A 13,176-nucleotide genomic window follows, 5' to 3' on the forward strand; every position below is an offset into this window, starting at 1 on the left:
TCCTTGTTTTTAGAATGACAGGATTTCTCTGTCTCATGTCTCATGTCCCCCGAATCTGGAATCTGCTATTCTCCCTAAACAGCCTCATTTCTTTTGATGGGAAATGGTATTTAGAAATCATAATTGGGGTGCTAGAGTTGCTTATTGATGATTTTCTTCATATCACTTGACCATTAATTGCTTATTTCCACCCATATTCTTTCACCCCGGCTCCTCTTTTATGTATCCATTTATTTTCCCTTTATTATCCTGTATTGCTATTTAGCTTTGTAAATGCTTACATTTTATTTTCTAAGCAGGTAAACAAGGCACAGCTAGGACTGGAACTCACATTGCATGACTTGTTATCCAGCATTCTTTTTTGTGTATCATAGAAGAATTGGAAGATTAGGAAGTTGGAGAACAATTTGACCTGAGTTCCAAGATCAAAATGTTATTATCTTTCCCTTTCTGAATGATGTCTTTGCTTTCCTGATACTTTATTGTAAAAATTAGAGCTGAGTTAAGAAAAAAAAATAATAAAAATTAGGTTAATATATGTTAATATAAAAGGAATTTAGGGATAGGAAAAAGAGCTATATTTATAAACACAGCATAAAATTGCTAACAGAATCCAATGGCCTGATTTTAGTGGATTTGCTGGCATAGGCAAATAAAGTACACTGTACTCCATGTTCCTTGGCTATTTTTTACTGGTCTCATTTCGAATGATTACACAGACATGTATATTCTTTCATTGCTTGAATATTTAGAAGCTGCTATGGCTTCTAAAGAAGAGATGGGAGTTTAAACCTCTCCACCAAACTACAATAACTCCACCAAGTTACTGCCATTCACTTCTTCTTCTGCAGCTTTAATGGATGCTATGTAATATACTCTATAAACGGATCAAGAAAGCAGTCATCCACTCTGCAGTGTGAAAGCAAACTCTGCAAAATGTAAAATAATAGCTTCTTGGAATCCCTTAGCCTCCTGTCTATAAAATGGGGATTTATAATTACCTGTCTGGCTACCATATTAGATTTTTGTTTAGAGAAGTATGATAACAAATGTCAGTTGTTTAGTTGACCATGAACTGTTTACACAATCAAGGTGACATTGATTAATTACATATTTTGAGGGGCATATTTTGACCTATGAAATTCCAAAAATTACGTTTAGTTCTGTTGTTTCAATGATCACTCAAATGAACCAAACTTTACATACATACATATGTACATGAACCCATTCTTAATTCTTTCACTGGTTTGCCAGCATTTTGCCTTTCTCAATTCTACCTGTCCCAATTGATGCTTCCTCCTACCACCTTAATGTTAAAAATATAGAACACAATAAGTGTGTGTGTGTGTGTGTGTGCACGTGTGTGTGTGTGTGTGTAAAAATGCGAGGACCAGAATTTCAGTTTCCCCACCTTTTCCTATTTTACAATTTAGTTCAAAGACAGAGCATATAAAGAAGCATGAGTATTAGTGTCTCAAGAGGGGACTATTTTTAGTCTTCAAATTTATTTGAAGGTTTTACAACCAAGCTCAGCAACCACATTTTGAGATGGCATTTTTCCTGACAGTTCCTCGTTTTCAAAGCTTTTATGCATTCCTGGTGGCTCCTCATGTGAATTCCCATGCCTTTCCAGCCAGTGGACCCAATGAAAGATGCATTCATTGCAAGGAGACAAGGAAGTTGCTTTCATTTGTACCCACTGTTCTCAGAAATTGACTTACAAGTATTTATTTTGATTTTAATAAAATATTAGTGACAGTGGCAGTGGAATATGATATGACAGATAAATGTAGGTAATGGAAGAGAGAAGAAAATTAAAAGAGGATAATTATCAATTGATCTCGTTTCTCTGAGAATCCACTAATTCTTATATTTTAGAGAGCTCTTTGATTTTGAAAGTGGGATGCTCTACTCAATGTGAAAACCTCATCATGGTGCACATATGCTTCGCACCCTCCATGGATTCACTTTGCATTTAAAGGAAACAGTTCAAAATGTAACATACCTCGTGGGGTCCTGCTACCTCCGTGTAGCTCCTGCCCTTCCTCCTCTTCCTCCCTCACTCCTTCACTGACCTTCCTTCTGTTCCTAGAACAAGCAAACTTGCTCCATCCACAGAGGAAAGTTTGGTTCCCAGATCCCGGCAAGGATGGCTCCTTCACATTCCTTCAAGTGTCAGCTCACAGGTCATCCTTTCAGATGCTTTCTCTGAACTCCAAATTGAAAGCAGCTCTTCCTCTGCTCTTGGCCCAAGTTTACATTATTGTTTTCATTGCTTTATAGCACCCACCACTATCTGAAATGATCTCACTCAATCATATATTTAAAATCTGGCACATAAACTCCACGAAAGCAGATTCCTTATCTAGCTTATCTGGGTCACTTCTGAATTCCCAGCACCTAAAAGAGTATCTGTCACATAATAGGTACTTGATAAATATTTGTCATTGAATGAATAGAGTGGAAAGAATTCTGGAGTGAGAGAACCTGAGTGTAAGTTGTGAGTCTGTTTCTTAGAGGCAAGCCGTGTTCTCTAAGTCAGCCTTATTTTCCTCAAACACTTGCCGAGATTAAATGACATAGTGTTGTCTCATAGTGTGTGTAAATGACATAGTGTGTCTCATAGTGTGTGTAAATTTCCCTTATCACAATAATCCTATGAGGCTGTAGAATATGGATTATTGTCTCTGTAGTTGAAAGGAAGATTACAGATCACCAGTTTCATCTCCTTTTTTTTTGAACACTATAAGAAAGATATGAAATTATAGTGGGTTGGGGGCAGTGTTAAATCTATAACCTGGATTGCCTGGTGGATGGATAGTTAGCCTAGTATATATTCCGCATTAGCAGGTGAGCTCAGTTTAAATTCCTACATTCCTACATTTTGTTAAAAGTAATTTCCTTTTTCATTATCCACAAAGAGCTCTTTATTTAGCATTAAAAAGTTAAAATTTTCCAAAACAGAATTTTCTATGTTGAAAGATGGCATATGTTCCTATATTCCTTATAGGCCTTCATTCAAATGAACGATCTTAGGTGGTAAACCAAACCTACCGAATCAGAATGTGCATTTTAATGAATTTCTAACAGATTTGTATGCATATTAACATTTGAAAATTGGGGATGCTAATGTTGCCCGACTACTCTCTGAGTAGCCAATCTCTAGAAAATTTTGATTGTAGAGATTCTCTGAGTTATGCTTTCCCATTTGGGGTTGCTAACTTACTTCTCTACTGGAGGAATAGGAGTTTTTTTTTTTTTTCTTATCATTTCTGCATTGCCTTATACCAGAATTTCTAGAACTTTGGTGGACATTAGCTTATGGGAGCCTTTTTACTTTATTTTATTTTAAATGTTTGGCCTTTTCCTTGCCCTGAAATCTGAAGCTAATGGGTAGGGCTAAGGCATCCATATGTTTAACAAGCTCCCCAGGTGATTAAAGTAAATGGTAAAACTTGATATGCCTCAGTTTATATGCATCGTGCATAAGCATATGTACAATTAAATAGCCGTAAAATATATTTATGAAATATATGAGTTATGTTTCAATGGTGAGGTAACATGGTGGCAGTATTTATTTAATGCCCTTTTCATATGGTCTACTTTAATGATTGTCAATCTAGAATATAGTACAAGTAAACAATTCACTTTAGCCCAAGGATTCTGAAGGAATTAGATACTACATAGAAATAATGAGGATATTTTTGGTAGAGGAGCAGAATAACTTAATTTTGAGGCTTTTGGGGAGGAAATTAGTCAGTATTTATTAGTACACATTGTTGCCATAAAACAGTACATCCTGGTGATGACTCACCAAAAATGCTTCTCACTGACATCTTTTGACCTTTATAGCTCTTTGTCCAGAGGGCCAGCCTAATTTAAAAACTGGCAGTGATGATTTTGGACTCACTGTTTTTCACTGAGATATAAATTATATACAACAATTTATATAGTTTTTAAGCCTTCAGCCTAATGGCCTTAGACAAATTTATGCACACAAATATCATCACTGCAAATGTAGACTATTTCTAACACCCAGTAAGTTTATTTGTGCCACATTCCGGTTGACTTCTCCCATCAAAGGCAAATGTTTCTTGATTTCTAACACTGCAGATTAGTTTTCTATCTTGGGACTCTGTATACCTGAAATCATGCTCTGTGTATTCTTTTGTGTTTGGCTCCTTTCATTAAATAGAATGTATTTAAAGTTATTCATGTTGTTGGGTATAAAGAAAGTTTATTATTTTTTTGTTGCTCTCTTCCATTATGCGAATATAACCACACAACTTGTTTATCCAATATTTTTCTGTGGATAGCATTTGAGTTATTTTTAGTTTGGAATTATTATGAATAAAACTACTATAAACACTGCTAAAGTCTTTTTGTTGGCACATGTTTTCATTTCTCTAGGTTATATACTTAGCAGAAGGGTTGCTGGTAATAGTTTAATTTTGTAAGAAACTGAACCTAACACTTCTCTGAAGGGGTTACATCATTTTTCACTCTTACCAAAAATATATGAGTTCCAATTTCTCCACATAGCCTCATAAACATTTGATACTGTCAGTCTTTTAATTTTAGCCATTTTAGTAGGTGTGAAATTATATCTTATTGTGGTTTCAGCACACACTTCTCTGATGACTAATGATGAGAACCATTTAATATGCTTATTGGCCATTTCTGTATTTTCTTAAGTAATAATTTAAAAAGTCTGTTGAAGACTTTTACTCATTTAAAAAATTGGATTGTTTTCTTTTTTATTGTTGATTTGTAGGAGTATTAAAAATATATAATCTTTATGAGAGTCATTTTTTGTAAGTATTTTATTCTGAATATTGACTTGTTAATGGTATCTTTTAATTTTGGTGAAATCTAATGTGTATCTATTTTTAAAATTGATAGTGGTTTTTGTGTCCTAAGAAATTTTGCCTAATCCCAAGGTTGTGAAAATAGTCCCGCGTTTTCTTCTAGAAGCCTTATTGTTTTAGCTTTTACACTTAGATATATGCTTCATCTAGTTTTTGCATATGGAATGAGATGGGGTCAAGGTTCATTTTATTGTTTTTTCCATTGATCCAGCACCGTTTATTGAATTTCCTTTCCTATTCAATTACCTTGACACTTTTATTGCAAATCAACTGACCATGTAAGTGTGGGTCTATTTCTGAACTCTTACTGTGTTCCATTTAGTATATTTATCCCTATTTTCATTTAATGTTATTTCATAAAAATGTTTGATTATTATTTTTTTCCTTAAATGTTTGTAGAAATTACTGGTGAAACTATCTGGCACTGGAATTTTCTTTGTGGGAAAATTTTTGGTTAAAAATTCTATTTATTTAATAATTTCAGTTTAGACCAGTTTTAATAAATAGTGTATCTTAAGACTTTGTCCATTTCATCTGTCTACTTATTATCCTTTTAAGGTCTGTAGGCTCTGTAGTGGCATCGCCTGTTTCAATATTGACTTAGGTAATTTATGTTTTCTGTCTTATTTCTTGATTATTCTTGCTAGGATTTATAAGCATATTTATTTGTTCAAAGAATTAACTCTTTAATTTTATTGTTTTTCAATTTTCTATCTCATTGATTATAATTTTCTTTCTTTTTTTCTTCTTCTTTTTCTTTTTACTCTTTAGTTTTAATTTGTTGTTCTTTCTCTATTTTCTTAAGGTGGAAGCTTAGATATTGATTTTTCATTTTTCTTCTTTTCTAGTATATGCTTTTAAAGCCAAACCTTCTCTCTTAGTAGTGCTTTAGCTGTATCATAAAATTTTGAGTTTTTTAAACAATTATTGATCAGTTGAAATATTTTAAAATTTCCCCTCTGATATTTTTTTAAATCATGGATTATTTAGAAGTATATTGGTTAATTCCAAGTATTTTGGGACTTTCTTCCTTTTCTAATTAATACCATTTAGGTCAAAGAACATAATTTGCATGATTTCATTTCTTTGGAATTTGAGTCTTGGTTTTTCTCCAGCACATGGTCTATTTTGATGACTTTCATATGCATTACAAAAGAATGTATAGTCTGCTGTTGTTAGGTGGAGCATTCTATGAATGTCAACTAGGTGAAGTTGGTTGATAAAGTTTTTCAAAACTCTGTACTGTTACTAAATTTTTTTTATCTACTTCAAAAATCATTGAAAAGTGGATGTTTAAAATCTCACATTATGATTTGAATTTGTCTATTTCTTTTGTTTAGTTTTTTTTTCCATTTTTTCTTCAGGAATTCTGAAGCTTTATTATTAGATATCTACATATTTAGGATTTTTATATCTTTCTGATCCATTGCCCATTTTATTACCATGAAATTTCCATCTAAAATTCTTATTGTTGTTCCTCCGTATGTCATGTGTCTTTTTTTCTGTGGTTTGTTTTAAGAATTTACTCTTTTATTTTGACTTTCAACTGATTATGATGTACCTAAGTATGACTTACTTTGTATTTTGCTTAGGGTGTGTTTGATCTGGTTGTTGGTAGCTGTTGTCAATTTGAAAAATTCTTGGCCATTATATTTAAAAATATTTCTTCATTCACTTTCTCCTTTCCATCTGAGAAGCTAAATCAAGACCACTTGATACTGTCCCACAGATTTCAGATGCTCTGTTCCTTTTATTTCTCACCCCTCTTCCCCTGACTTTGGGTTTCATTTTGGATACTTTCTATTGACTTATCTTCAAGTTTACTGATCTTTCCCTCTGACGTATGCATGCTCACTGCATGATTTCTTTTTTGATATATATTTTCATTGCAAGCATTTCACTTGTATCTTTTTTTTAATAGTTTCCATCCCTCTTTTGAAATTTCACATATTTTTGCAATTGTTGTCCATCTTATTCATTAGATTCTTTAACATGTTCATCATAGCCTTTTTATAAACACTGCTTGATACTTCTGACATTTAGATAATCTCTGGATCTGCTTATATTGAGTGTTTTTCTCCTGATCAGACATAAAACTTTGTTTCTTCTCATATTTTGGGAGACCTTTGGGAGATTTCTCTCAGCTTGTCAGTGTGGTTTCCAGTTTTTTGTATTTGAATTCTATTTTTCTCTCTTGTCCTTTCTGCTTTTTGAGATATGTCTGTCCACTGTAGTGAAGGACTGGAGCACCTTGGAGGGACTTTTCTCAGTTCTGTGGCTTCTCCCCTAACCTTCAGCAAGACAAGGATTTGTATTTGAGGAATTCCCTGGGGACTTGAACAGGGAGAGGGAAGGAGATGATCTCTCTAGACTGTTTTATACTGCTTTCAATATTCTCTGTGTTACTTCTCTATTCCGTGTACCCAGTTAAGGCTCCTGGGGAAGAATTGCCAGCTAGGGGCATCCTTGCTCTGTGGCTGGGACCCCTTGGGATTCTAATATGTCACTCCAGCTTTGACTGGTTGCTTCTGTACTGTAGCAAATTCTTCCTCCTCCTGAGCAGGGTTCCCTTTCTACTAGGGACAAAAGCAGGCTTGAATCTTTTCTGTCCTATAAAGTATTAATAACTTTTGGAATTTAGCTCTTTTAGGTTTCTTTAAGCCCTGTCTTTTCTGCTGGGTCTTAAAAACCTATAGTTTTATAGTTTATCTGACATGTTCTCATTGTTGAGAGTGACAGTCTTTGGCAATGTTCCACATTCTAACCAGGAGTGAAGTCCTTGGACTAACTTAGAAAACATATTAGTCTCATAACCGAGTGTTGATGAATTAAATAAAATAGATCTTAATGTTTATAAATATAGCCCATTAAAAAATTAAATCCTATTATTCAGCTTTATCCTATAGATATTTTTTATCAGATACCCTTTGAGTGTTTCTTAAATGCAAATACACATTTAAAAGAAGGGTATGTGCTACCACTGAGATAACAAAAAGAATGTGATAGGGCTCTGCAGGCTATGCTAAAAGGTGGATTCTAGTAAATATTTTGAGCAAAGCTTAAAGTTTTAGAAAAGTTTTTGCTTTTCCAAGATGATTATGAATTAAAAACTTATCACATTCATCCTCAGCTCCCATTCATTGTTGTCTTGTATTATATATTTGAAATGTGGCTATTTTGGGCACATAAGTTAATTTTAAGGTTAGCAAAAATTAACTGTGCTTTGACTGGGTATTGCAATTTAAAAATTCAAACTTATGATTGTTAGGTATTTGTCTTATTTTTCTAATATATTTAACTTCCTTTTTTTTTTCTCTTTCTTTTTAGGAATCCTAAAACCAAAACATTGGAACAAAAACAGAAACATGGCTCACCATATTACATTTCTTTGGATAATTTTGGTCCTGCTTCTTCAGAATTCTGTATTAGCTGAAGATGGGGAAATAAGATCAAGTAAGAACTATCAGCATTGTCTTTTTGTTATCAACACATTGATTGTGGAAATCAAATTAGAGGAGCTCTAGCAATGGCTTTAAGGATCTTATTCTTAATTGTCTTTGATGCTGTGATTCCCTAAAATAAATGAATTGCTATGTTACACATTAACTGGGAGGAAAATCTATCAGAAGTCATTTTGAGAAAATTCTATGGTAATAGTGCATTTTATTGACCCAGGCTTTGGAATAAACACTCTGGTATTGAGTCCATGTTCAGCCATTTATATAAGCTTCATAATATGGAGATAAAGTACCTCCTTCACAGGATGGCTATCAGGACCATCCTATGAGTTTATCTCATAGAGATAATAAGATAATGCATATAAATGACTTAGCATGGTGACATTCAGTAAGTGGTGACTGTTATTCTGATTGCCTGTAGGAAAGCTTGCATGAGAGAAGTAGGCCATCCTACTTTTAAAAAGACAGCCTACTTCTTTTTAAAAGTGTGCTTATATGCATATTTTAAAACTCATAAACATAAACCCCCTAACTATAAATGAATTATGGTTTCTCTAACAGTTAAATCAGATAATTTGACAATTTGATTCAATTTGGCTTAAAATTAAAAAAAAAAAAATTAATGTTTGCATAACCCTTTTATAGTTTAATCCACCCAAGCACTTTATGGGGTAGATACTCTTTGTTTTTTGAGTGGGAAAAGAGAAGCATAAAATGTATGGGCCTTGCATAGTGTCATACATCTGGTTGGAGCTGTAACTAGTATTTGAACACTTCTTTTCATCCTCAGTGCATTCCTTTTCTCTGACACTGGTGATTCACCTCTCTGAGGAGGAGGTTTCTTGGAGTAGTATTTTGTCTGGGGTTTATAAATGGCAGTACTTGCTTTTGTGTGCATGCTCTTGGCTAACCTTGCAGTTATGAAATATATGCCCCATGGCTCTGGAAAGGGGTAGAAAGGGCCAAGAATAACCCTGTAAGAATTTGTAACCACGAATCGAGTGATACACAAACACTCGCAGGTCCAGGCAATAATGAGCCTCATAGCATCGAGGAAGGGCAACCTCGAAGAGTCCTGCAAACACAACCTTCCTGTCCTTTTGTCTCTCCCACAAAACCCCAATAAAAGCATAACCCGGTCATCCCTGTTCAGCTTCCAAAAATAACAGGAAAATTTCATTCCCTTGGGTTAGAAAATATGCCTTTGGGCAGAATCCCATTTCTGCCTTCCCTACCCTGATGTCTGGCAGTGGTCACCATGACAGAGGTTGTTGGAATAGTGTCCCTCACACCCCCTGCACTGAGACACCATCTGCCCTATAGCATCTTAAGATGGTGTCATAATCACAGTTATATTTGTGAGACAAACCCATGTTTTGGCAATTTTTTTTTGGGGAGGGGGGGAACTTCTTGACTGTGATACGTGTTCACCTGACAATAGTGTTTACTTCTGCTAGTTACTGTGGTAAGTGAGTTGAGATAATGGTGAAATTGAGGCCTCTTCATGGGAGCTTTGTCATCCTCCCAAATATGTAAGTGGACAAAGATAAGGAAAAGAATGGAAAGGAAGGAGAGAAAAGGAGGAAGTGAGGGAGGTGAAGAGAGGGAGAGATTGGTTGATTGATTGACTTAATCCAAGGAGTTGCAAAAATACTAATTGTCACCAAACATTTTTTTCTCCGATACCGATCTTTGCAATTATAATATCTTATTTGCAATATATACAGAAAATAAACCATCCTTATTATAACTTTAAATTGGGCATCCAAACACTACTTAAGGGAGACCATTAACCTGAGTAAAACCACAGGATGTAAAATTTGTTATCTCATTACCTTGACTCACCTCATCCTCTTCTAACTCATCATGTCCAAGGACGTGGGATCCTTGTCCCATGTAGTATTTTGGCTGCTCTGAGTGCAGAAGTTAGAGAAGAAGGCAGCAAGTACAGCTGTTCCTTCCTGTTGGCCACTTCAAACTGATAGAGCTAGAGTAGGATAATTAAATAGTCAGTTTAGAAATCCCACTAAGGGATTAAAGACAGAAAGGGAATTTTAAGGGAGTTTGGGAGACAGTTGTAAGCTAATGACCACTCAAGAAAATAATCCAGTAACCTAGCAACAATCTACCCTACCTTGAAGGACGACCAGGTGCATCCAAGTGCCAGGCACACTCAAGCCACAAACTCTGATAGTTAAAATACAAGACAATAGATATGGGCTCTGAATCTTATTACATGAAGTCAGGGAGTTAATAGTCCTTGAAGAGTAGCGTTTCTGCATGTAACCAAGACAGAAATAGAGGTGAAAAGGGAAAGAAACCAGGTGAAAGGGGATATTATACCCAAACCTGAGATGAATTACCATATTTTAGTATATGTCACCACCCTTTTGCTAATATACATATAATTTAAATAGTGCCATGGCAGTTAGACCTGGTTAGACCGTATAGGGCCAAAGGAGGAACTAGTGATATGAGTCTTGACATCTGCCCAAGAATGAGGAAGAAGGTGGTCTTCTCCCCTCCCCGCTTTTTCTTTGATTATAAAAATGTAGCCCTCTTTGTTCCTGGGGCTCTTTGTTCCTGGGGTTGTGCTCCCTTGCCTGCCCGCTTATGTCTCACAAACGTCCTATGCTAATAAACTCACTCTTTGCCTTCCACTTTGCCTCACGCTGAATTTCTTCTGTGAGGAGACAGAAGAACCTGAGCTTCAGTAAGTCCTGACCCCAGGTGAGTGGTTTTAATCCAAAGACAGTGGTTTCGAGTCCCCTCCTAGTCAGGGATCACGGGTTCATGTCCCACTCTGAGGTGTGGGTGGGTTCAAGTCCTACCCGAGAAGGAGTGCAGTTTCAAAACCATTGGAATTACCCAAACAAACCAGTTTGTCTTTGGGGCTGTGTCTGTCTCTCACCTCTGGACCTTTGCACTTGCTGCTCCCTCTGATTAGAATGTCGTCCTCTTGACCTGGTTAAAACTCTGCTTTCTGATCTCAGCCTTCCAACAAAACTGCCCCTGGCTTGACATGGTTAGGTTGCCACCCTCTCCTCAATGTTCTCATAATTATTTGTACTTTCTCTAACCAGCCAGTTGTCCATCTTAACTAGGCTGGGAGCTTTTTGAGATATCTCAAGTATGTTTGAAGCCAGTACCTAGCATGATACCAAGGACAGAACAGGTATTCAATATATACATACTGAAAGAATGAGATAGGGTTAGAAGCATGTCGTGTACTGTGGAAAAGAGAGTTAAGGAAATCTTTTTTTTAATTGAAGTATAGTTGATTTACAATGTTGTGATAGTTTCTGCTGTACAGCAAAGTGAATCAGCTATAAATATGTATACATTCTTTTTATATTCTTTTCCATTATAGTTTATCATAGGATATTGAATATAGTTCTCTGTGTGATACAGTAGGACCATGTTGTTTATCCATTCTATACATAATAGTTTGTATTTACTAATCACAAACTCCCAGCCCATTCCTTCCCCACCCACCTTTCCCCTTGGCAACCACAGGTCTGTTCTCTATGTCTGTGAGTCTGTTTCTGTTTCGTAGATAAGCTCATTTGTGCCATATTTTAGATTCCACATATAACTGATATCATATGGTATTTGTCTTTCTCCTTCTGACTTGCTTCACTTAGTATGATAATCTCTAGGTCCATGCATGTTGCTGCAAATGGCATTATTTTATTCTTTTTAATGGCTGAGTAATATTCCATTGTATGTATGAACCACATCTTCTTTATCCATTCATCTGTTGATGGACATTTAGGTTTTTTCCATGTCTTGGCTATTGTGAATAGTGCTGCTATGAACATAGGGGTGCATGTATCTTTTTGAATTATAGATTTGTCCAGATATATGCCCAGTGGGATTGCTAGATCATATGGCAACACTATTTTTAGTTTTTTGAAGAACCTCCTTACTGTTTTCCATAGTGGCTACAAAGAAGATTTTTTTTCTTTTCACACGTGCTTAGAACTTGCCTGGGTATAACTTACACCACAGATAGTCTTTTTTTTTTTCCTGGTAGAACTCTAAGATGTGCTGATCACATGTTTCCTGGTATCTTGAAACAAGAATCTTTACAGAGAAAGGAATAGCTTTATGCCCTTGAACATAGATTCACTTCACACGAGCTATTGTTTTGGCTACATTTGTGACTGAAGATGAGCAATCAGACCTTTAAACATTCATCTTGCATGTAGTGCAAGAGTGACTGCTTTCGTAATCTTGGTTCATTTACATTTTCTCAACTATGTCAAGAATGTGGATCTTTGCTGGTTACTTCAGTCCTGAAGATGGCAGAAAGTTTGTTTTTAATTTCTTCCCCCCATTCATTGGTTTATATAAATTTTTGTAACTATTTCAGGTTAGCATTAAACTAAACATATTTCACTGATAACTTAAAACAGTGATGTTAGTCTATAGCTGAAAATCATTCATTTATTAAAATTTTTTGTGTTTTCATTTATTCAGTGGAGAAATACAATAAAATGTTGCTTTATAGTAATACCTGCCCCTACAAAGAGGTATCTAGATAGCATATTCATATACAGCATCCATTTTTTATTCCCTATTTTTATTTTTTTTTATTTGGCCACATGGTGCAGCATGTGGGACCTTAGTTCTCGGACCAGGGGTCAAACCCGTGCCCCCTGCAGTGGGAGTGCAGAGTCTTAACCACTGGACCACCAGGGAAGTCCCTATTCCCTATTTTTAAAGCTGAATCATTAATATTTAAATTGAGATAAGCTAATTAAAAAATATCAACAAAAATCATAGCCCTCATTTATAAAGAATTTTCATAAGCTAGGCAGTGTATCATAGTTAATCTTTACAAAGCT

The 13,176-nt window shown here is 35.3% G+C and overlaps 1 protein-coding gene across 1 annotated transcript in view; it reads left to right on the forward strand.

Moving 5' to 3' along the window:
* COL21A1 (collagen type XXI alpha 1 chain) overlaps nucleotides 1-13,176 on the forward strand; it is a 176,049-nt gene that overhangs the window by 41,785 nt on the left and 121,088 nt on the right. Inside the window, exon 2 of the mRNA XM_068558595.1 lies at nucleotides 8,196-8,321. Coding sequence (XP_068414696.1) covers nucleotides 8,234-8,321 — 88 coding nt within the window. The 5' untranslated portion in view covers nucleotides 8,196-8,233. The remainder of the gene's footprint in view (nucleotides 1-8,195; nucleotides 8,322-13,176) is intronic.

Source organism: Eschrichtius robustus, chromosome 12 (assembly GCF_028021215.1).
Source record: "Eschrichtius robustus isolate mEscRob2 chromosome 12, mEscRob2.pri, whole genome shotgun sequence".
NCBI lineage: Eukaryota > Metazoa > Chordata > Mammalia > Artiodactyla > Eschrichtiidae > Eschrichtius > Eschrichtius robustus.